This window comes from Macaca nemestrina, chromosome 5 (assembly GCF_043159975.1).
Source record: "Macaca nemestrina isolate mMacNem1 chromosome 5, mMacNem.hap1, whole genome shotgun sequence".
Lineage (NCBI taxonomy): Eukaryota > Metazoa > Chordata > Mammalia > Primates > Cercopithecidae > Macaca > Macaca nemestrina.
In genome coordinates this window covers 10,612,911-10,635,510 of record NC_092129.1, presented here as the reverse complement: position 1 = coordinate 10,635,510, position 22,600 = coordinate 10,612,911, and the positions used below count along the sequence as shown (strand labels likewise).

Below are 22,600 nucleotides of genomic sequence, written 5' to 3'. Positions count from 1 at the left end.
AATCAGCTGTGCTTGTCATTTTAGATCATGACTCTCCTCAGGTTGAGGGGCTTGACATTTGGGCCACTGAGGTTTGATATTGTCAGTCCCTCTTCACAGAAATTCTCCTCCACTTTCACTCTGCGTTGCATTAATTCATCATCCACACGGTACCGCCAGATACTGGCAAAACAGACCATTTTATATTTTTCATAGCCCTTTATTTCCGTTACTTTAATTTTTTTTAAAGAAACCTTTACAACTGAATTTCCTGAAATAGTTAGAATGTAGACCTTTAAAATTCCAAATTATTAGTTTTAATAGTCTTAGAAAGATTCAGTAATGGATGCTTCACCCATCCAGGATGGCTGAAATGTGGCCTTAGCTTCTGAGTTCACATTCCTCCTCACCACAAAGGATGTGTTTTGAAAGAGATTTTGTTTGCTTTTTCGTATCTGACTTCATTTTTTAATTATCCTGGTATTCCCTGCTGTCTGGCTTTGATGTATTTAACTGACTAAACATTTGTGCTGTAGTTTCCTGGCAGTTACCATTCTTATGTGCATTATTATGAAAAGCACTGAATGTTTGAGAGCACTATGTTGGACACTCCTGGAGATTCAAAAGTAATAAAATACAGTATTTTCTTGGCGTTTCCTTTAAGTATATTAGTGTGGAAATTAAATGAAAACAGAAACCATATAATATTGAGTTTGAAAGAATTCAAAAGATGTTTAAAATGTTAGAAGCGCTTCCAGGCCTATACCATGCTGAACTCCTAGGTGAGCTTCTCTCTTAAGGTGAAGCAGATGAGCAAGAACTCAGGTTCTCTCAGTGAGCACAGTGACCTCCAAGGCCTGTAATATGAGTGGTGTCAAGCATTTAGTGAACACTTACTATATTCTGACTCTTTGATTAAGTATTCATTATTGGGTTTAATCCTCATAGGAATAAGTATAAGTCTAAGTATTTATTATCCTTATTTTGTAAATGTACACGGTAGAGATAAAATTTGTCCACGGTCCGCCCAGCTAATAGGCAGTACAGCTAGGATTTAAACGTGGGTCTACTACACCACCAAGCCTATGCTGCTTATCATTCCAAACAGTGTTATTAACCACTGCAACACATGGAAAATAAATAAATGATTTTGGTGCTTATAGCCATGTTCTTTAATCAGTCAAATCAACTATTACACAGTGAGTATAGAAGAAGTGGGTGTAAGAAATTTCAAGTTAATCTGTAAGTTTACACTTCGTTGTGTGATGTTATGAGACTTATAAATGTAGTTTAAGGAAATAGGCAGGTGCATTTAAAACGTATTTCTAAATTTGCACATGGTTTAAAGTTAGCTTTCAGGACATTTAACTTGTATGTCTTGCATGTACACACATGTTTAGAAGCACATGTGTATTATCATGAAGTATTTAGAGTGGTCTTTAAAAATGCGGTTATTAAAAAATCAGCTTTTGACCCATTAGGGGTCTTTTATAGATTTCAGTTCTGTAAATTTTTATAATTCTGCAACATTTTTATTTTTCAAAAGGTAATTTCTTTTCTGCAGTTTTGTCGATCTAATTCAGTCATAATGGACCATACGTTGTAGAGTGGCTTTTCTGTTTCGCTCATGAATTTGAAATAACTTTGATTGTATATCAAGATACAAATTGCCAGGAAGAAATGGATTATATACTGAATATGATTTGGAGTTATGTTTATAAAATATAAAGCATATTTTATAAATGTTCAGAATGAGGTAGACTGCGATGGTGCATATTTGGAAAGAATTTCATGATTGATTCCTTCTGGTTCACTTTTTAAGAATTGTATTGGTTCTCAATTTGTATCATTAAATCTTATTTTGTTAGCTTTGTAGAAATAGAACTTTGTCAAAATTGTGATGATTTGAGAAGTTGGCTAGGGATAGAGAATTGGCAGGCAGTGTTTTTAGAGAACAAATTAATGAGAAATTGCATTTTGAAGGTGAAAAGAAACATTTTTCTTTTTCCTCTTTTACAGCATCCTTCTCCCCTGCACCTTGCTTGAGCTCTGCACTGTGGTTTTTTTTTCTTCCCAATTTTTTATTGTGTTAAAATACACATAAGATAAAATTTAATGTTTTAATCATTTTCAAGTGGTTCAGTGCTGTAATTTTTATCAGAGAACTTAGAAAATGGACCTGCCATACTTTCTCAGTACTTCCTGCTTTGCTGTGTGGATCATAGCAAAGTGCTCCTATACATTCTGTTTTCTGTGTGTTTCGAAGAGAGAAAGAGGCGAGGCACTGAAGTTCAGAGCAGGACTGAACTTGCCCACTCATCAATTAAACTGTCAGTAGCTAGCACATAAGTACATTTTTAGTTCTGTCTGATTTGTATCTTCTCGTCCTTCGCTGTTTTTTCCTTAAGGCGTAAGTTTTTAGTTCTATATTTCTTTTGTGTTAGAAAGAGCTCTATAAACAAGAGAAACAAAGCATAACAGCTCCACCCATGTGGTACTCCTTGTTCATGGTAAGAGCAGTAGCAGTCACAATCGTTACTCTCTTTAAGCGAAAGAAAAGTTCTCCTTTTGAGTTTTTGCAGGTAAAAATAGAGGAGAAGTACGGTGCTGAAGAGATGTTTACGTACAAAAGTTTCACAAAGAATTATTTTAAAAATTATAAGTAAATTTGAATTCACTTACTGTGTTACTGAATGTTTTCCCTATGCACTGTCTTTCATAGGCAAGAGGGCACATTGGGAGATGCAGCTTGCAAGAGTCCTGAGTCTGATCCAGAGGACTTCTCCGATGAAACAAATACAGAGAATCTGTATGGCAACTCTCCCCCCAGCACACCTCGACAGATTAAACGCATGTCAACCAAACACCAGAGGAATAATGTGGGGAGGCCAGCCAGTCGGTCTAATTTAAAAGGTGAGTCTTGTACTTTAAAAAAGATGTACAAGAGGGCATGGCATTTGATTGATTCTTTCTACAATAAGGTTAGCAATTTCTTTTATTTTTAATTTGATTTTCATGCTCCTGGTAAGTTCCATTTTTTTATTTTTGAATTATTACTGTTAGTGTTAATAAAAGAGACACATAGTTTTCCAGAGATAGAAAGGTTTGTCCTGAGGATGGTTAAAGCCAGCATTGCGCGAGGCATTTGAAGATGTGAAAGAGGGCAAATGTTTCCCAGTGTACTAATCCAAGATGGCTACGGGTTCCATGGGATAGATGGCCTTCTGTTCTTTCAGCCTCTTAGGCTGAAGTTTCTAGATTCTCTCTGCCCAGAAGTGGTATATTGGGGATTTGAGGAGAGACAGAGCCAGGCTGTCTTCCCCTGGATTCCCTCTGCTCTCTGCTGGTGCCCCGGGGTGCTGCCTTTAGGGTATAGGGCTCTCTTTTTCGCACTAAGCACAATGACTAGATGATACCCCTCACCTAACAACCATGACAGAACCTGCTTTCTACTTTTCTCTTTCTTTAGGATCGTAAAGTCCACATATTGCTCTACTAGAAGCGGAGAGTTTCGTGCTTTTTTTTCCCCCCAGCCTCCTTTTAGTGGGATGTAACTATTCTTTTTTTGTGGTAGATGAATTGAATGATATGCACTGTAGCCTCCTTGTGCCCTACGTGATGGCCTGGAACCTTGTGGTTTTAGAATTTACCTGTTAATCTTAGCAAACCAGTTGTCCTAAAACAAATGCCATATATTCCTGGAATTTATTCAGCTATTACTGCATGACATGTGGATTTTAGTCTTCCTCTTGCCGGAGAAATTTCTCACTGTTGACCTCACACTCATTTCTACCTCTCCCTTTCTATAGTCTGTGTTCGTTCTTCCTCTTTGTTCTGCTTCCTCTTTCTGTAGATTTCTTCCATATATTGAGCTTTGATGGCTGTTAGTGGCATCTTCACTTTGCATCCCCATCAGAGCCCTTCCTCAAGAGAGAAGGAGGGCAAGAGAATTGGGTTTTGTTGTGTTGATTTGCTTGAGTGAGATCCTATCCAAGGGAAGTTCCCAAGCAGGAAAGAGTCTTTCCCACAAATGATTTTTCCACATAAGATACTTCTTATAAAACTTGATTTGCTGTAATTTTTTAACCTACCCCTTTGGAAACTTCCCATTGCAATTTGTCATCTTGGAAATCATTTCTTGTGCATTTTCTCAAAGAAATTTCTCAAATGGCTATAGAAGTTTCTTATATATGGTAGGAATCAGTGAAGTAGCATCTACTGAATCAACATTAGTTAATACATCTTTGCTTTGTGTTAGTAAAGTGAGAAGATGTCGGTAGTACACTTGCTTTTTCTTGTTGATTCATACTATTTTTGAACATGAGTTGAGAACACAATTTCCCCTTTTATACATTGAGAAACTGAGGCCCAGGGTTTCAGAGCAACTCTTTTTAAGTCCAGAAGGCTTGAGATAGTGTCAGGACTAATTTGTACCACTAGTTCTCATGGTACTCTATTTGGACTTCTTCCTAGTACAGGCAACAGCGGTTACGCTTATCTGAAGGCAATATTTGAGTTGACTTTTTGGTCTTTCACCAATCAGTGAGACAACCAGTCACTAGATGTTTGTTGAGGTTCTGCTGTCCTGCTGGGCTGTGTGAGAGATAAAGGGAAGGGAAAGGATTGGCCCTTTTTCTCCACAATTTTTAAAATTGTTTATTTTATGAAATTATAGAATTTTAGAGCTGGAAGGAGCCTCAGAGATTGCTTGCTCAAGTTCCTGCCATTTTTCAGATGAAGAAGCTAATGCTCACAGACCCTTTGATTTATAGCTATCTGATAGCAGACCCAGGACACCAAAATCCTTAATAACGTGTTCTTTTTCTTATCTGCAAAAGATAATGTGTTTGTTGCAAGAAATTCAGAAAATACAGACAAAAAAAAAATCACCCATTGAACCTGATACACAAAAGTAGCTTCGTTTACCGTTTGTAAAAGCTTGACTACAGACTCCATAGCTTTTTGCTATATATGTTTATGTTGTACTATCTTTATAATGGCTTCTTAAATTTAATGTTTTATGAACTTTTTATGTCACAGAATAACCTGTACTTTTAATTTAAATGTCTGCTATATCATTTGTAGCAGCGTCTTCACAGTTGTCATTAGCAATTACTGGGTGCTTACTGTGGGTTAAGCACTGTGCTTAGCACCTCAAAAGAATTATCTTTTGAATACTGTAATAACCCAGTAAAGTGTTGGTCTTATATAATACAAGTTAAGTATCCCTAATCCACATGCTCCAAAGTCTGAGGCCTTTTGAATACAGACATGATGCTCCAAGGAAATGCTAATTGGAGCATTTTGGACTTCAGATTTTTGGATTTGTGGTGCTTACTCGGAAAGTATAATGCAAATATTCCAAAATCCAAAACACTTCTGGTCCCAAGCATTTCAGATAAAGGACTTTAAACCTGTGCTTATTTTATGGCTAAGGAAACTGGCTCAGAGCAGTTTTACGGCTTTTAATTTTAAATGTCTCAGTCACGTGTATATTAGAAAGTAGCTTCACGTGTATGCCAGCTGGTGAATTATTTCTTGCCAACATTCTTGTTTATGAATACCAAGACAAGGTGGAAGTGAGATGCCAGCAGTAGACAGGTGGGCCATTTTAATGTTTTAGTCTTGTGTTGTGATGGTTAATGGTCCTTGAGAATTTATTGTTCTCAGACTATTGCAGCACAGCATGGTGGACAAAAGCAGAAACTTGGTTACTCGATCGCCCAGACTCCAGTCCTGGTTCCACCACCTTCTGCATATGCAGCCTCCATATATCATTTTCTTTACCTGTAAAATCATCTGCCTTATAGTGTCATGAGGATTATGTATTCAGTATTAACTATCATCATTATTACTGTAAACTCAGGATTTCTTTTTTTTTTTCTGAGATGGAGTTTCACTCTTGTTGCCCAGGCTGGAGTGCAGTGGCACGATCTTGTCTCACTGCAACCTCTGCCTCCCGGGTTCAAGCGATTCTCCTGCCTCAGCCTCCTGAGTAACTGGGACTACAGGCATACGCCACCATGCCCGACTAATTTTGTATTTTTAGTGGAGACGATGTTTCACTATGTTGGCCAGGCCGGTCTTGAACTCCTGACCTCAGGTGATCTACCTGCCTCGGCCTCCCAAAGTGCTGGGATTACAGGCATGAGCCAGCGTGCCCGGCTGTAAACTCAGGATTTCTTCCCAACACTTACTACTTTTTTTCTTGACTTAAATCTTAAAGCAAAATTAAATAATTATATTGTTGACATATCCTTATTAAATGGTGTTCCCATTTTTAGGACCTTGAGTTTTAGATTAAATGATTGTCTGAAGTCATGTAGCTACTGTTCCTGTTTCTGTCCTGCCTGGACTACACATTTCCTCATATGTCTTCCTAGTCCTTTGCTTTATCTCACTACATATGCTGCTAGTACAGTTTTTTGTTATTGTTGCTGTTGCCTGTCTTTCCTTCCTTCCATCCTCTTCCTCTCTTTTCTTTCTTCTACCTTTCTCACTCTTTCTCTCCTCACTCCCTTTTTTCCTTTCCTCCTTCTGTTCTTTCCTTCTCCTCCGTTCTTTCCATTGAATCAGCATTTGAGTGACTCCGTAGGCATGTGTTCTTTTGGAAGATGAATAAGACCTAGTTCCAGGTCAAGTAGGGAGTACCCAAATGACCAACAGTACAGACCCCTCTGGATGCACACAGGAGGCAGTGTTGAGAAGACCTGGGCTTGGGAAGACTTCTAGAACAAGTGATATTTGTGCTGTGACCTCAAGGCTGAGTCAGGAAGACCAGTATTTCAAACTAGCATGTGACTCATAATAGTATATTGGCCCCCTCAGTATTTTGAGGAGTTTTTTAGAATTAATTAGATTGGTCAGATTTATTTAAAAAGCTGTCCAAGGAAATGTGAACTGTTACGTTATTTCTTTCTCACTGCAACAGGCAAAGGCTGTCTGAGTCATACTATTAACTTTAGAACTGTGGTCAGAGTTGGACTTATCTTTTAAACAAACAGTCACCAATAACATTTGCATTTTTCACATTATCTATCGTTGTGTAACAAACCACCGCGAAACTTGGTAGCATGAAAGAGCAGTTATTTTATTGCTCATGATTCTGTGGTTCAGGTGTGTAGGCAAGGCACAGGTCATCCCTGTCCAGGATGTCTGGAAGCTTGGCTGGAATAGCTCAGTTGGCTGGAAACATCCTGGCTTGGCTGGGGCCCTAAGTCTGAGCCCTCATTTTTTTATCTGCATGGTGTCTGCTGGATCTCAAACGTCCACGATGGCTCCCTCACTCACGTGTGTCTATTACTTGGGCTGAGAGGGCAGGAACAGCTGAGGGCTGGCTGGCACGGGTTTCTTTCCATGTGACCTTCCACATGGCTAGCCTGGGATGGTCCCTGGGTAATTGGACTTCTTACATGGCAGCTGTCTTTCCTGAGAGCAAGTGTTTTGAGAGACCAAGGTGGAAATTGCAGGGCTTCGAGGCCTTAGCTTCCGCAGTTGTGTAGCATCACTTCTGTTGTGTTCTCTTAGTTCCATGAGGCTGGCCAAAATTCACTGTGGGAGGGGACTGCTCAAGGCAGCCATACCAGGTGGGGTTTGTTGATTACTTTGAGAAGTTAACTCCTACATGCATTCATTGTAAAGCTTTGGGGAATTAGAATTTGGTCAGTCATACTATCTTTGCATCCCCTAGCCCCTAACCCACAAAAATGCAAAAACAAAAAAATATCAGGTGCATCCCTGAAGTAATATAAGGACCCAGAAAGGTAACTGAGGGGACGCTTTAGAGGAAGAGATACTAACCAGCAATACTGGCTTTTTAGCTATGGTAGCCATGCTCATGAACTGTTATACGGGTATGATTCTTGAAATGTTATTACCGCTGTAGGCTCAGTAGCTACTAATGTCATGTGTTTGTTTTTTATAATTGTAAATTCAGATGTTGAGAAAATTGGTAGCCCTAATCGTGGTGCATATGTGTAATTAGACAATTGACTCATTGAAATTATTTGATGGAATTATGATAGTGCTAATTTCCCGCAAATCATTATCAGTGACATGTTAGAATGGGAAGTTAGGAGAAATTAGAGATAAAACACTGGTACTAAGAAGAATGCCTGTATATTAATAAGCTCTTAGTTTTCTAAAGATAAGAGAGATGCACACCATAATACAGCATTATGGAATTTTACAAAGTTAGTTGAGTTAGAACATCCAGTATATAACTGCTCTTTTCTACTTAGTAATAGGTGGAGGCCATTGTTCTGTGTAAGCACATTGAAACTTAAGTGTTGTTTGGATCATTATAACCATGTTCCCTATAGTATGTTTCCATACTTTCAAACAAAAAATACTATTGTGGGGAGCATCTCTGTTCATTTATCTTTACTCATATATGGAGTATTTTTGTAGATAGTGGTGGAATTGCTGTATTGAATGGTAATGTGTGTTTTAATTTGGTAGATATTGTGCATTCTTCAAAAGTACTATTCATTTTGATACTTCTACTAACAATGTATGAATATCTTGTTTCTTTGTATTTTCTATACTATTAATATAGAAAATTTTAAACTGCCAGTTTAGCTGTTTAAATTTGCCTATTTCTCATTTTACATTTATCTTTACTAAGGAGAATATAGTTGGGGGTTTTGGTTGAATGCATGAGGCCAGTATGAAATTTACTGGAAACATGAGGCTACATATAAGTACAATATATAGACATTTATATGGTGTTGTGCAACCTACACACACATAGATATATACAGCTTCAGAAATGTCTCACTTGAATCACAGTATTTAATTGAATGCAACTATTTACAAAATGTGAAGAATCAAAGAGAGTTCAAGTTATCAGAGCCCTATTCCTTTATATTGCAGTCATGAGGATTGTGGTCCCCCAGAAACTGCAGATTTTATTATGTGCATGTGTGCATTTTTGTAAGTAGTCCATAGTTTTCATCAGATTCGCAAATGTAGTCTGTGACCCAAAAAAGGTTAAGAAGCATTGACCTAGATAACATTTACCATGAATTTAACAAAACTGCTCATCTTGACATGAGTTGCACCCAAAGGATAAAGTCGTCAGATGCATAGCAAATTCAAAATCAGTGCAAAGCCTACGCAAGGTCTCTTCCACACTAGCCAAGAACAGACTCCCCCAACTCCACATATGCTGGTTTTACAGAAAATGACTTTTTAAAGGGTCATACATGTCAACAAGTTTGTTCAGTAAGAGGATATTATCTTTGTGCAGATAGAGATAGAAGGGAGGCAGCAACTCCTGTGAGGGGCACCCACTTTCTCCCCATTGATCAAACACTGTTCTCCGTGCTGCTGGCCAGTGGGCTCTGCAGGTGCAGTTAACCTCCCTAACCTGTTGTGTTGAGCTAATGAAAGGGAGATTGTCTTCCTCGGGCTGACCTAATCAGAAGCCTGGGAGCCACCTGGAGGAGAAGCTGAAGCAGCCATGGCCAGAGCGTGAGTAGGAGAAGGCTGTGGGTAGAAGGCCGAGGTGGAGCAGAGCTAGAATTGCTGCCCTCGAAGGAGGGCATATAGCAGGAGGACCAGCCCTACCTCTAGCAGCTGCCCGAGGGACATGTAGCTCTGGGATTCACTTTCTTAGGACCCAACCTGACTACCTGTCGGCAAGTCTGTGAATGCTGACCATGCTGATGCCTTCCCAGCACCTGTCTGTGGGTAACTATCTGTAACAGGAGCCGCTGGGGGCTGGAGTGCAGGCTACTGGCCTCTCTAGGCTTCGGTCATTCCTGGTCCCTCCCCTAACCCTGCTGAGGCCCAGGACCCTCAGCCCACAGGCATCTGTGAGGGAGCAAGGAAGTGAACCCCTGAGATATGGCCATTTGCAGGGCTGTTGCATGGAGGACGTGCCTCTAGGGGCCCAGCTGGTATGGGAACAAGGGTAGGGCCAGGAGCCTGTTGTGGGCTAAGGCTCCAGAGAGGACCATGGCCATTGCAGCAGCAGCTTTAGATCTGGTGACTTTCAGGAGCACAGGAAATCATCTTTCAGATGCCTCTGGGGCATGGCCCCCAGATGCACTTGGGCCTCAAGTGGGGCTGCCCTGTGCAGCCACTCCCACTACAGCTTGTACAGGGCTCTAAGCTCAGTGTCTTGTCTTGGACCTTTTAGACCATTGTGGCTGTTACATGGAGAGCTGACCAGCAGAAACTGGTATCTCTAATTCAGGTGTGGACCACTTGTGATACCAGATGGACAGAAGGTGGACAGACCCCACCCACGGACAGGCAGATGCTCTCAGGGAGGGTAAAGGCCTTCAGTTATTGTTTTTTGTTGTTGTTGTTGTTAGAGATGGGATCTCACTATGTTGCCCAGACTGGCCTGAAACCTCTGGACTCAAGTGATCGTCCGGCCTCAGCTTCCAGAGTAGCTGACCCTCCTGGTGCGTGCCACCACCACAAGTTTCAGGCCTTCTTTTAAAGGGCTTTTATGTGATTAAGTCAGGCCCACTCAAGAAAATCTCCCTTTTGATTAAACAAAAATGAGCTGGCTAAGGGCTTTAATTATATCTACAGTCCCTTCTTAGCAGCAGGATGTTAGTGTATGTTTGAACAGTGGAGACAAGGTGCTGTGTACTACAGAATGACTGCTGCGTCTCATGGCCCAGCCTTCACCAAAAGCTGAAAATTCCTGTTTTATTGGGAAAACTTTCTTAATTTATATGACAGTTTTAAAAAAGGCATTTTATCTAAAGACTGTTTGAGTGTTGGGTAAGGAGGTAAGGATGATTAGCTCTGCATTACCTGGAAGTCTGCTCTCTGACTTCCCAATTGATGTAACCTACCAGGTAAACTAAAATGAACTCAGTAAATAGGCTTCATTTCGTACTGTGATGAGTATTAAATTTAACACCACAGGAGCTAGCTGTGGTGTTATTTGAGATTATACTTTTGGATAATGGTAGTCATTACCAATTTATAGCAATTAAGATTTTGATAAGTTTTGGACAATATTTAGTCAAATATAACTATTTCTTCTTAAGTTAGATTTAAGAGAAAGACCGTCAAACCATTTTTTTCCTTCAATGTTTGTTTTCTTTTTAATATAGCAGAAGGAAGTACATTCAGTTTATCTCATAGTTTAAGTAGGTTAAATAGGAATTTAAAAGACACCCAAGCCAAAGCCCTTTTCAGAATGTTGCTGGGTGATCATTATCAGCTTCATTTTGCATTTCTATTCTAGTACTGCCATAGCGGGATGGTCATCAGCCATAGCTGGATTACAGAGATAGAGCAAATATTTTGCAATTTATATGAGAATTTGTACACACACACAAACACACACGTGTCCCTGTTAGGAAATATCTCAAGGTGTATGTGTGTGTACATGCATGCGTGTGCCTATCTATGTGTGTGTAAATGTGTGTATCTGCTAACAGTAGTGAAATTAGAATGTTTGATTTTTAAAGAATATCATACTGATGTAAAATGGAGCTGGTAAAATGGTTACAAGTCAGATTCAGTCTGTATAGCTAGTGAAATGTTTATGTCAACCAGAGTGGATTTAAATCCATATTTCAGCTCTTTAGTCCAAACTTAGCCTGACTTTCAAGGTTCTGGTTTGTGTTTCCAGGCTTCCATATACAGACTCGGTGTTCAGCCACACGCTCTTCTTTGCTGCCTTTGTGTCTCTTCTTGCTCTTCTTTGCTGGCTTCAGATACGCTCTTGCATTCTTTGCTTCCCTTATTTAAGCTTCCATTCTTCAAGGCCCCAAATCAAGTACTTGCTTTTACTTTAAGCCTTTACAGACTAGTTAGCCCTACATAATCTTTTGTGGTACTCACTGTCTTAGCCTTTCCTTGGTCAGTTGGTACTGCCTTGCAAGCACCTTTGACAAGTCCAAGGATGGTGTGGTGGCACCAACATGGGCTAGGACCCCTCTTCTAACATTAACCATCTGTCTAAACATCTGTGTTCTGTGGTAATCTTCATCATCATATTGTTATGAACATTACGACAATGTCTGTAAGGCCCTTACCTGGAAAATAGAAGCTGGATAAAGCAATTTCTCCAAATGTGGAGCCATTGTAGCCATGTCAGAGACAGTGGAAGCAGGCCCAGGAATGTGCCCATTAGCAGAAACGCAGGTGATTCGGAACATACACTGAAATTTGAGAAGCTTGAATGAGATGATCTCAAGCCCCTTCAGGTTGCTGACTTGTCTGGTATTCTAGGTCATCATTGCTCTGAAGATCGTCTCATACTTAAAGATTATTCATCTGTTTACATCTCATTTGAGAGCTCTAATAAGACTGGTTTCTAAAATTTGGAAAATACATATATTGGAGAACATAAAAATTGCAAGAGTTTGATTAAAAATATGATTAATACATATTCTAAAGAGCCATTTTTAGTTGTAGATGGTGGGAATTCATTTGTCTGTCTTATATCCATCAGATGAACCATATTGCTTGTCATTGGTTCTTTACAGTTTCGTTGTAAAGTTTTCTCAGCACACCAACATGGCACAAGTATACATATGTAACAATCCTGCACGTTATGCACATGTACCCTACAACTTAAAGTATAATAATAATAAATAAATTAAAAAAAAAAAAAAGTTTTATATTCTTCTGATTTTACCGGAATTATTGGTGATTGGCCGAAGGAAAAAGTGTTCCAGAGGCTTGCTTTAATTGTGCTACGAAAATCACACCATTTATTTATTTATTTATATTTATTTATGTATTTTTTATTATACTTTAAGTTCTAGGGTACATGTGCACAACGTGCAGGTTTGGTACATATGTATACATGTGCCATGTGGGTGTGCTGTACCCATTAACTCGTCATTTACATTAGGTGTATCTCCTAATGCTATCCCTCCCCCCTCCCCCCTCCCCACGACAGGCCCCAGTGTGTGATGTTCCCCTTCCTGTGTCCAAGTGTTCTCATTATTCAGTTCCCACCTATGGGTGAGAACATGTGGTTTTTGGTTTTCTGTTCTTGTATTAGTTTGCTGAGAATGACGGTTTCCAGCTTCATCCATGTCCCTGCAAAGGACATGAATTCATCCTTTTTTATAGCTGCATAGTATTCCATGGTGTATATGTGCCACATTTTCTTAATCCAGTCTGTCATATATGGACATTTGGGTTGGTTCCAAGTCTTTGCTATTGTGAATAGTGCTGCAATAAACATACGTGTGCATGTGTCTTTATAGCAGCATGAAAAATCATACCATTTAATTTATAGTCACTTGGGAGATCAGGTGTCCCATTCATCTTAAGTTATTAGAACTGTTTTTGTAGTGCTGTAATTAGAACTTGCCAAATAAAACATTCTATATATCTAACCCCTGTACTTTTTATTCATTTTCCTTTTCAGAAGCTCTGTTTGCATTTGACTTTTTTGTTAGTTGCAGGGAAATTTAGTATTAATAGTAAACCAAACAAACAAGCACACCTGTCCATTAGTAATAGGCTTTTGGTTGTTATTTAAAAGTTCCTTAGTCATGTCAGAGTGGGTAAAAACAAAATGTAAAATGCTCAGGGAAATTCCTGTATCTAAGTCTATAGACTCCCCCACCCCCCAACACCCTAATGTTGTTCTCAGGTCTCCCTTAATTGATAAGTCGCTTATGATTTTATAGCAGCCTAACTGGTCATCAGTTGCCAGAAAGCACTGTTGGGTTTACTCTCTGTGTTAGTCCATTTTGTGTTGGCTATAAAGGAATACTTGAGACTGGGTAATGTATAAAGAAAGAGGTGTATTTGGCTCATGGTTCTGTATGCCATACAAGTATGGCACCAATACCTGCTCAGCTTCTGGTGAGGCCTCAAGAAACTTTTACTCATGGCAGAAGGTGAAGAGGAAGCAGGCATGTCACATGGAGAGAGAGGAACAATAGAGAGCTCTCACATGAACTAATAGAGTGAGGACTCACTGGTTACCGTGGGGAGGGCACTAAGCCATCCGTGAGGAATCTGCCCCCATGACCCAGACATCTCTCATCAGGCCCCACTTCCAACATTGGGGGTCACGTTTCAACATGAGATTTGGAGGGGGCAAACATCCAAACCAAATCACCCTGTCTCTCCTTTTGTCACAAGTCTATTATTTTAAAAAGGTAGCTACTGCTGAGGTGGAGTAATTGGTATATCCTTTTTGCACAGTAGCTAGACTGGAGTTTGTCTGTTTTAAGTTTGAATTGCATCATTATTTAAACGAAGGTGTATACATTTATATTTTTTCCAGAACCAACTTGGATTATGTTTTGGGGAGAAAAAAAAAGAAGCTTCTCTGTCCCATCTGCTCCTTTCCCAATTTGCTTTTCCTTAAACATACTGTGTCGGTCCAAATGTTAAACCATTGCTTTATGTGAACACAAAATTTCAAAAAATTGTGTAATATACTGTTTTGTATCCTGTAAGGTAAACTTAACAAGATTTGTATTTAACTTATAAAAGTTAGTTTTTCAGGTTTGCTAAAATGAGATTACGTTTATGTAGAAAAATGGGATTGTGGCATTTTTTTCTCTTAGGTTGCTTTAATTGTTGGAATAACGGTCTAGGATGAGAAGCTTCATCTGTTATTATTTTCATGTTTTGCCCCTGGTCAGTGTAGCATAGATTTGGAATAATGCTTGTAGCCAGTCTTCTGGGATTATTAAAGGCATCCTAATGACTCTCATTTAATCCTGGGTTTTCCCTTAGGACTTTTCAATCATAGGTTAGAAGAACTGGAATAAATTATATAAGAAAAGTAATATTTTTTCACTGTCAACCATTACTTTCCAATTATAAATTGCATGCAGATAGTCTGTGGCCATTATCAATAATGCACCACAATAGTTTTATAAAGTATTTTAAAATCCCAAAACCTAAGCCAACAAGATTGTTTTTTATTACACAATTTTTTGTTTTCTTTGATTCAGAATCATTTATTTGGATGTACATAGTAGTTAATACACATTCTATTCTAGGTCCTCATTGCCTTTCTTCTGCACGCTTTTCTTGGATGTTCTTATCTCCTATCACGATATTAAATAATATCTGTACATACTAATAATTTCCAAATCCATTTCTCTGGGTTTCTCTCCTGAGCCCAACATCTGTTTTCTTAGTTACCTATAGATATTTCCACATGGATGTTCCATAAGCACGTCAAATTCAGTGTATTAGAAAATAAATTCATTTTCTTTACCTCCAGTCCTACACAGTGATACAATGTATATGTCATTTTGTGTTTCCCAGTAGTAAAGTATAATATAAATTATCTTGAAAACTATAGTGGAGTTAAATGTGGAAGCACTTGTCACTTTTGCTTTCAAAATACCATTTTTTAACCAAATAGTATGTATGTGCTCTGTTAATAAAGGTATAAAAAACACAGAGTTAAATGCAACAGAGCAAGAGATTTAAAGAGTTGGTCTAAGCAGTTTTTTTGATATAAATAAGTTGATAAGCATTTATAGCTAGAAACAATAAAACTGTGAAGAAATTTTCTTAAATGGGCTATATAAAAAGTTTAAAGACATTTAGAAGTAAATAGATTAGTACTAAAGATAAAAATTCTATCTTAAAAATTTTTAATTTAAAAAATAATAGTAATATTGGTTTGTATACTAAAATACAGCAAAAAATCTCTTTGGACAGATTGGCTTAAAATCTTTTTTAATGGAGCGTAAAGTAAATTTAATATAAGGCAAATTTAATATAAGGTTAATCAAGCTATAAGTGCTTTTGGGAAATTTGTTTAAAAATCCTTATTTTAAAACGAATTTAAATCAATTAGGAAGTAAATTGGTTTTAAGCAAATTTTCATTGGTGCATTGGTTTGTGGTGTATTGGTTTGTAACCCATGTAAATATACCCTAGTCCATCAATTTTGAAGATATGTTAATATGTCTTTAGATATTATATTCACAACTAATCTCTTATATATTCACAATTAATCACCTAAAACTAGGTGATATTATATACTGAGAAAATTAATAATTTCTTAGTATAATTGTTATATTAATATAATATATAATAAAATTCTTAGTATATAAGAAATATATACTAAGAAATTATAATATATTCTGAGGTAAAAACAGCTTACAATTGATGGTGTGTTCTTATGATTGGAATTTTTATTTATTTAAAGAGATCTTTTATACTTTCTGATATGTAGACACATATTTTACTTATGCATATATATATGTTTTTAAAAAATGGGCCGAGCATAGTGACTCTTGCCTATAATCTCAGCACGTTGGGAGATAGAGGCGGGAGGATTGCTTGAGCCCAGGAATTTGGGACCAGCCTAGGAAACATAGTGGGATCCTGTCTCTACCAAAAAGAAAAAAAAAATTAGCTGATTGTGGTGATGCGTGCCTGTGGTTTTGGCTACTTGGGAGGCTGAGGCGGGAGGATTGCTCGAGCCCAGGAAGTTGAGGCTGCACTCCAGCCTGTCTCAAAAAAAGAAAAATGTAAATGAAATATATTGGCAAATATGTCCCTAAAATTTACTTATATCATCATTGATTATATGTAACATTCTGATATCAGAGATCTTAACATATGAAAAAGTGTGTGTCCTAGATTCAATGAAATAAACTATGCCTTGAGGGTAGAGGATAGACTGGGATGGCATTATAGGTTTGGGCATTATCGATATATGATGTGGAAATGAATGAGAACACCCAGGGAGAAGAGATCTAAGATTAGCACTTTGAGAAACATTAACATTTTATGTAGTGAGCAAAGTTCCAAGGAGGTATTTGAAAAGAAGGGAATTAAGGAAGTGTAAGAACCCGGAAGCAACAGAATGAAAGGATTTCAGTAACATGGAGCAATTAATAGTGTTAAAAGTGCCATACAGGAAAGAGGATGTATGTGTGTTCATTTCAAAGCTTGGAGTCAAATTATAGAACCTTTTCTAGTTGTTTGAAAGAAATGTGTGATTTTTGCTTTTTTCACATGAATTGTAAATGATTTTATGTGCCGGTATAACATATTAAACAAATTGTACCAAATTAGTCTATATGTCTTCAGTCTTGATAATTTTAAATTTAAAATGTTATTGCCCACTTGTTTGTGGCAAAGAAGAAATAAAGGAATAGAATAAGGTCAATGTTTTTGTCTGTCAGCTGTCTTTCAGTTTTTTATGAGAATAATCTTAAGGTGCCTTAAAGGATTCTTGCATCAATCTGCCTAATTTTACCAATGACACAAGTGATCCAGATAATTTACGTGATTTCCTCTTAAGTTTACACATTTAGCTAATGACAAATGCAGGAATTAAATATATTTTCTCATCCAAGTTTCCGTCCGATCTCCCATGCTGTTTCTTCCTTCTTAAATTGAAGGTGATTACTTACAGAAGTTTGGTTAAATGATTTGATAACTATGCTTTGTAGCATGGAAATTAACAGCTAGTTTAGGTGATTAGTTGTGAATATAAGAGAATACAGCAAATACTGGAAAAACGGAATTTTTTAAAAATATAGAGAAAAATGTCATATATTTTTTGATTCCTTTAATTTTCAGGATATGGTATGCTGTTTTTCTTCCATTTGCAGCCTGAAAATATAAATACATGTGAATATCGGTTTTATTGAAAATATTGAGAGTAGCTTCATATTTTAGAGTTAAATAATGTTCTGTTTATTTTTTTTAATAGAAAAAATGAATGCACCAAATCAGCCTCCACATAAAGACACTGGAAAAACAGTGGAGAATGTGGAAGAATACAGCTATAAGCAGGAGAAAAAGATCCGAGCAGCTCTTAGAACAACAGAGCGTGATCATAAAAAAAACGTACAGTGCTCATTCATGTTAGACTCAGTGGGTGGATCTTTGCCAAAAAAATCAATTCCAGATGTGGATCTCAATAAGCCTTACCTCAGCCTTGGCTGTAGCAACGCTAAGCTTCCAGTATCTGTGCCCATGCCTATAGCCAGACCTGCACGCCAGACTTCTAGGACTGACTGTCCAGCGGATCGTTTAAAGTTTTTTGAAACATTACGACTTTTGCTAAAGCTTACCTCAGTCTCAAAGAAGAAAGACAGGGAGCAAAGAGGACAAGAAAATACATCTGGTTTCTGGCTTAACCGATCTAACGAACTGATCTGGTTAGAGCTACAAGCCTGGCATGCAGGACGGACAATTAATGACCAGGACTTCTTTTTATATACAGCCCGTCAAGCCATCCCAGATATTATCAATGAAATCCTTACTTTCAAAGTCAACTATGGGAGCTTCGCCTTTGTTAGAGATGGAGCTGGTTTTAATGGTACTTCAGTAGAAGGGCAGTGCAAAGCCACTCCTGGAACAAAGACTGTAGGTTACTCAACACATCACGAGCATCTCCAACGCCAGAGGGTCTCATTTGAGCAGGTAAAACGGATAATGGAGCTGCTAGAGTACATAGAAGCACTTTATCCATCATTGCAGGCGCTTCAGAAGGACTACGAAAAATATGCTGCAAAAGACTTCCAGGACAGGGTGCAGGCACTCTGTTTGTGGTTAAACATCACAAAAGACTTAAATCAGAAATTAAGGATTATGGGCACTGTTTTGGGCATCAAGAATTTATCAGACATTGGCTGGCCAGTGTTTGAAATCCCTTCCCCTCGACCATCCAAAGGTAATGAGCCGGAGTATGAGGATGATGACACAGAAGGAGAATTGAAGGAGTTGGAAAGTAGTACGGATGAGAGTGAGGAAGAACAAATCTCTGATCCTGGGGTACCGGAAATCAGACAGCCCGCAGACAACAACTTCGACATCCAGTCGCAGGACTGCATATCCAAGAAGCTTGAGAGGCTGGAGTCTGAGGATGATTCTATTGGCTGGGGAGCACCAGACTGCAGCGCAGAAGCAGGCTTTAGTAGACATTGTCTGACTTCTATTTATAGACCATTTGTAGACAAAGCACTGAAGCAGATGGGGTTAAGAAAGTTAATTTTAAGACTTCACAAGCTAATGGATGGTTCCTTGCAAAGGGCACGTGTAGCATTGGTAAAGAACGATCGTCCAGTGGAGGTAGGTTTCCAGTAGGCATTAATACGATGATGTCCTTAGTTCCATTTATCGATTGTAAATTATAATGTTGGTGTTATGTACTTTCATATTCTAATATTTTTAGCACAAATGACAGTTATAAATTGCACATTTAAGCATTTCTGTAAAGTACTATGATAAATAAGAAATATATCTATGAAAACTGCATGAAATTTGGTGCATTAAGTGCCAGGTGGTATGTGGAGGGAATAAGTTCAACCACGTAAATAGAGGATGGCAGAGGACAGGCTGGGTATAAATAAAGACGGAAGGAAGAAAGTCATAGTCGTGGATGATGACAAGCTGCATGTGAGTCAGGAAAAAAAGTCCACATCACACTCAGGTATTTTAAATGAATAGGGCACCCAAGGTCACAGAGAAAGTTCTTTCTTTATCCTTTGAAGTTGTTTTCTCTCTTTTGATTAGCATGTCAAGTTTTGGTCACTGTATTTTAAAGAGATGTAAATTATAGAGAAATGTCAGAATGATCAAAGGGAAAAAGCCAACACTATCTGGCAAGGTTAAAGTGTTGAGTGCAGATGATGAAAGTTTAAGGGAAGTCCTGATTGTTGTCCAATATGTGTTTCGAGATGTGTAGATTTTTGTGAGAGGAATGTGCCCACTAGAGGAAGTGACTTGAAAACAGTATAGATTTGCTTTTGATAGCTTGACGTGTTATAAATTCCTTATTGTAAAGGGTGTTAATACTAGAAAAGGGCATTTTGTGGGATATCGCTCTTGAGAGTCCAAAATAGTACTGTACAAGTGATTTTGCTCTTCTCGTGAGTCTGCACGTTGATCTGGCTAAAAGTGAAACCCAAATCTTTACAATACCTGATACCTGTGTGAAGTCTGTGATTCTGAATTTTAGTGGCTATATACATACATATGTACAGTCCCCTCGGTATCAGAGGAGGTTTGGTTTTGGAACTTCCCACGAATCACAAAATCCTAAAATGCTCAAGTCCCTGATACAAAATGATGCAGTATTTGTGTTTAACCAATGCACAGCCTCGTATGCTTTAAATAATCTCTAGATTATGTGTAATGCCGTATGTAATATAAACACTATGTAAATGGTTGTTAATACTGTATGGTTTAGGGAATAATGACAAGAAAAAAGTTTGTACATGTTCAATACAGATGTAGTTTTTCTTCCCAAATATTTCTGATCTGCACTTGGTTGAATTCATGGATGTGGAACCCACAGATATGGAGAGCTAACTGTATATACTTGTTATTTTAATTTTTTTAACTTCAGTTTTTTTACAGAACCTGGCTTGCTTTAAATTCATAAATGATAAACAACTCGGAAACTGTGGAGAACACCTGAAGAGAACTTGAGTTTGCAAGATTTTAATATTTTATTCTGACAGCCAGATTATGAGCCCTTAGGAGAAAGGGTTAAGCATTCACATGAATTCAGGAGGATGTTTACAACACGAACCAGTGCTTTGTAGCTATATTTTAAGAGATTTACTTTGAATATTATTTTGATTGGAAATCTTAAACATGAATGGCTGGAGTGGTTTAATTTCATTAAGGACATATGTTGGCAAGACAGGGTTGATGTTTAATTTGTATTGTGACCGCTGATTTTGAAGTAACTTGAATGAAGAAAAAAGTCCTGGCAGTACCGATATCCCTTGGTATCTTATCCCGGAGGATTTGTTCCAGGACCCCTGTGGACACCCAAATCCTTGGATGCTCCAGTCCCTATATAAAATGGTGTAGTATTTACATACAACCTATGTACATCCTCCTGTTGCTTTAAATCATCTCTAGATTATAATACCTAACACAATGTCAGTGTTATGTAAATAGTTGTTATACTGTATCTTTTTTATTTGTATTATTACTATTACTGTTTTAGAGACGGGATCTCACTATGTTGCCCAGGCTGGACTTAAACTCCTAGGCTCAAGCAGTCCTCCTGCCTTAGCCTCCCGAGTAGCTTGTATTACTTTTTATTGTTGTATTCTTATTTTTAATGTTTTTTCAAACATTCTTGATCTGCGGATGCGTATCCCACGGATTCAGAGGGCCGACTGTATAACCTCACCTCTAATTCAGTGGTTCTCATAGGAGAGCAGCACGTGAGAAGAGGCCACGGTGGGGCAGGGGTGGGGTGGACATGTCAGGCTTCTGTAAACTGCTTCACCCACCCTCCCTCCCCAGATTGTCTTCTTCCTCTCCAGGCTCTTCATGGTGATTAACGATTGCTACTAATGAGGATTGTATCCCTTAGATATGTTATAGCAAGAAAAGATTGAGAACAGGTGCACTACATTTTATATTAGAACTCACATTGAAAAAAAGACAATAATAGTTTCCCCAGAGTTTTGAATTCTTATCTGAGTTGTAGTTCTTTGGTTTGACCAGTTGAAATTTCACTGAAGAGGTCATCTTTGTTATAGAAAAAAAGAAACACAAATTCAAAGTTTATAAAGTGTATAAATGAAAGACTTTATTAGAATTTTGTGTGGATTGTTTGCTTTTCAAAAAATGAACTACAGAAGCCCCTGTTTTAAATTTTGGTTCATAAAATGCTAAGTGTTCATCAAATAATGAAAGAGTAACAGAGAGCCAAAGTGGAACTTCTTCGTATTAGTGATTAATCCAAACTAACAAAAGATAAGGCTCTACAATTCTGATTAACTTAGTGGGAAAGTAAGATTTTATTTTTATTCCCACTTTAGGAACATAATTTCTGTAAAGGGAGGCATGTGTATGTGTACGTGGGTATGTGTGTGAATATGTGTACAGTCCCCCACTCCCATGTTTGTTTTAGTCATTTTACTTGGTATGTCAGGAAAAGAGTCACAATTTTGAAGTCCATTAAGTGGGTTTCATTCCTCACTGTGACCCTTTCTCACCACAGAATGTTGTAAATAGGAATCTTTTTGACTCGAAGCCTTTGCATTTGTAGAATGGGTATAATACTACCATCTTACCTACCTCACAAGATGGTGGTTGTGAGGCTGAAAAAGATATGTGGTAAGTGGTTTATGTGTTCCCACACTGCTGTGAAGAAATGCCTGATACTGGGTAATGAATAAAGAAAAGAGGTTTAATTGGCTCATGGTCCCATAGGTTGTATAGGAAGCATGGCAGGCAGCATCAGCTTCTGGGGAGGCCTCAGAGAGCTATAGTCATGATGGAAGGCAAAGCCAGAGCAGGCATTTGTCATGGCAGGAGCATGGGCGGGGTGAAGGTGCTCCATTCTTTTAAACAACCAGATCTCTTGACAGCTCACTCACCATCATGAGAACAGCACCAATGGGATGGTTCTAAACCACAAGAAACCCACCCGCATGATCCAGTCATCTCCCACCAGGCCTCACCTCCAACACTGGGGATTACTGTTCAACATAGCGTGGGGACACAGATCCAAATCATATTAAATGGTAAAATGCTATACAAGTCAACCACAAACTTTTACTTTTAGAAGTTTTATTACTTTTTCTTCCTTAAAGCTAACTGTAAATCCATGTGGGTGCAATTATACTTTTATTTTTAAAATGTATTCTGCCTTTTAACCTCTGCCAAATAATTGTAAATTTTAAGGGCATACATTTTAGGCAGTAAAACCTTTTAG

The 22,600-nt window shown here is 38.1% G+C and overlaps 1 protein-coding gene across 7 annotated transcripts in view; it reads left to right on the top strand.

The window, feature by feature from the left end:
- The window catches only part of LOC105487510 (mitogen-activated protein kinase kinase kinase 4), a 194,320-nt gene that overhangs the window by 107,279 nt on the left and 64,441 nt on the right, over positions 1 to 22,600 (top strand). For all 7 annotated transcript variants that reach the window (XR_011622942.1, XM_071095939.1, XM_011750971.3 and 4 more), the window contains exons 2-3: positions 2,702 to 2,892; positions 17,621 to 18,984. Coding sequence is in view for 6 of the 7 variants with exons in the window: in XM_071095939.1 (XP_070952040.1) it covers positions 2,702 to 2,892; positions 17,621 to 18,984 (1,555 nt within the window). In the remaining variant the exon portion in view is untranslated. The remainder of the gene's footprint in view (positions 1 to 2,701; positions 2,893 to 17,620; positions 18,985 to 22,600) is intronic.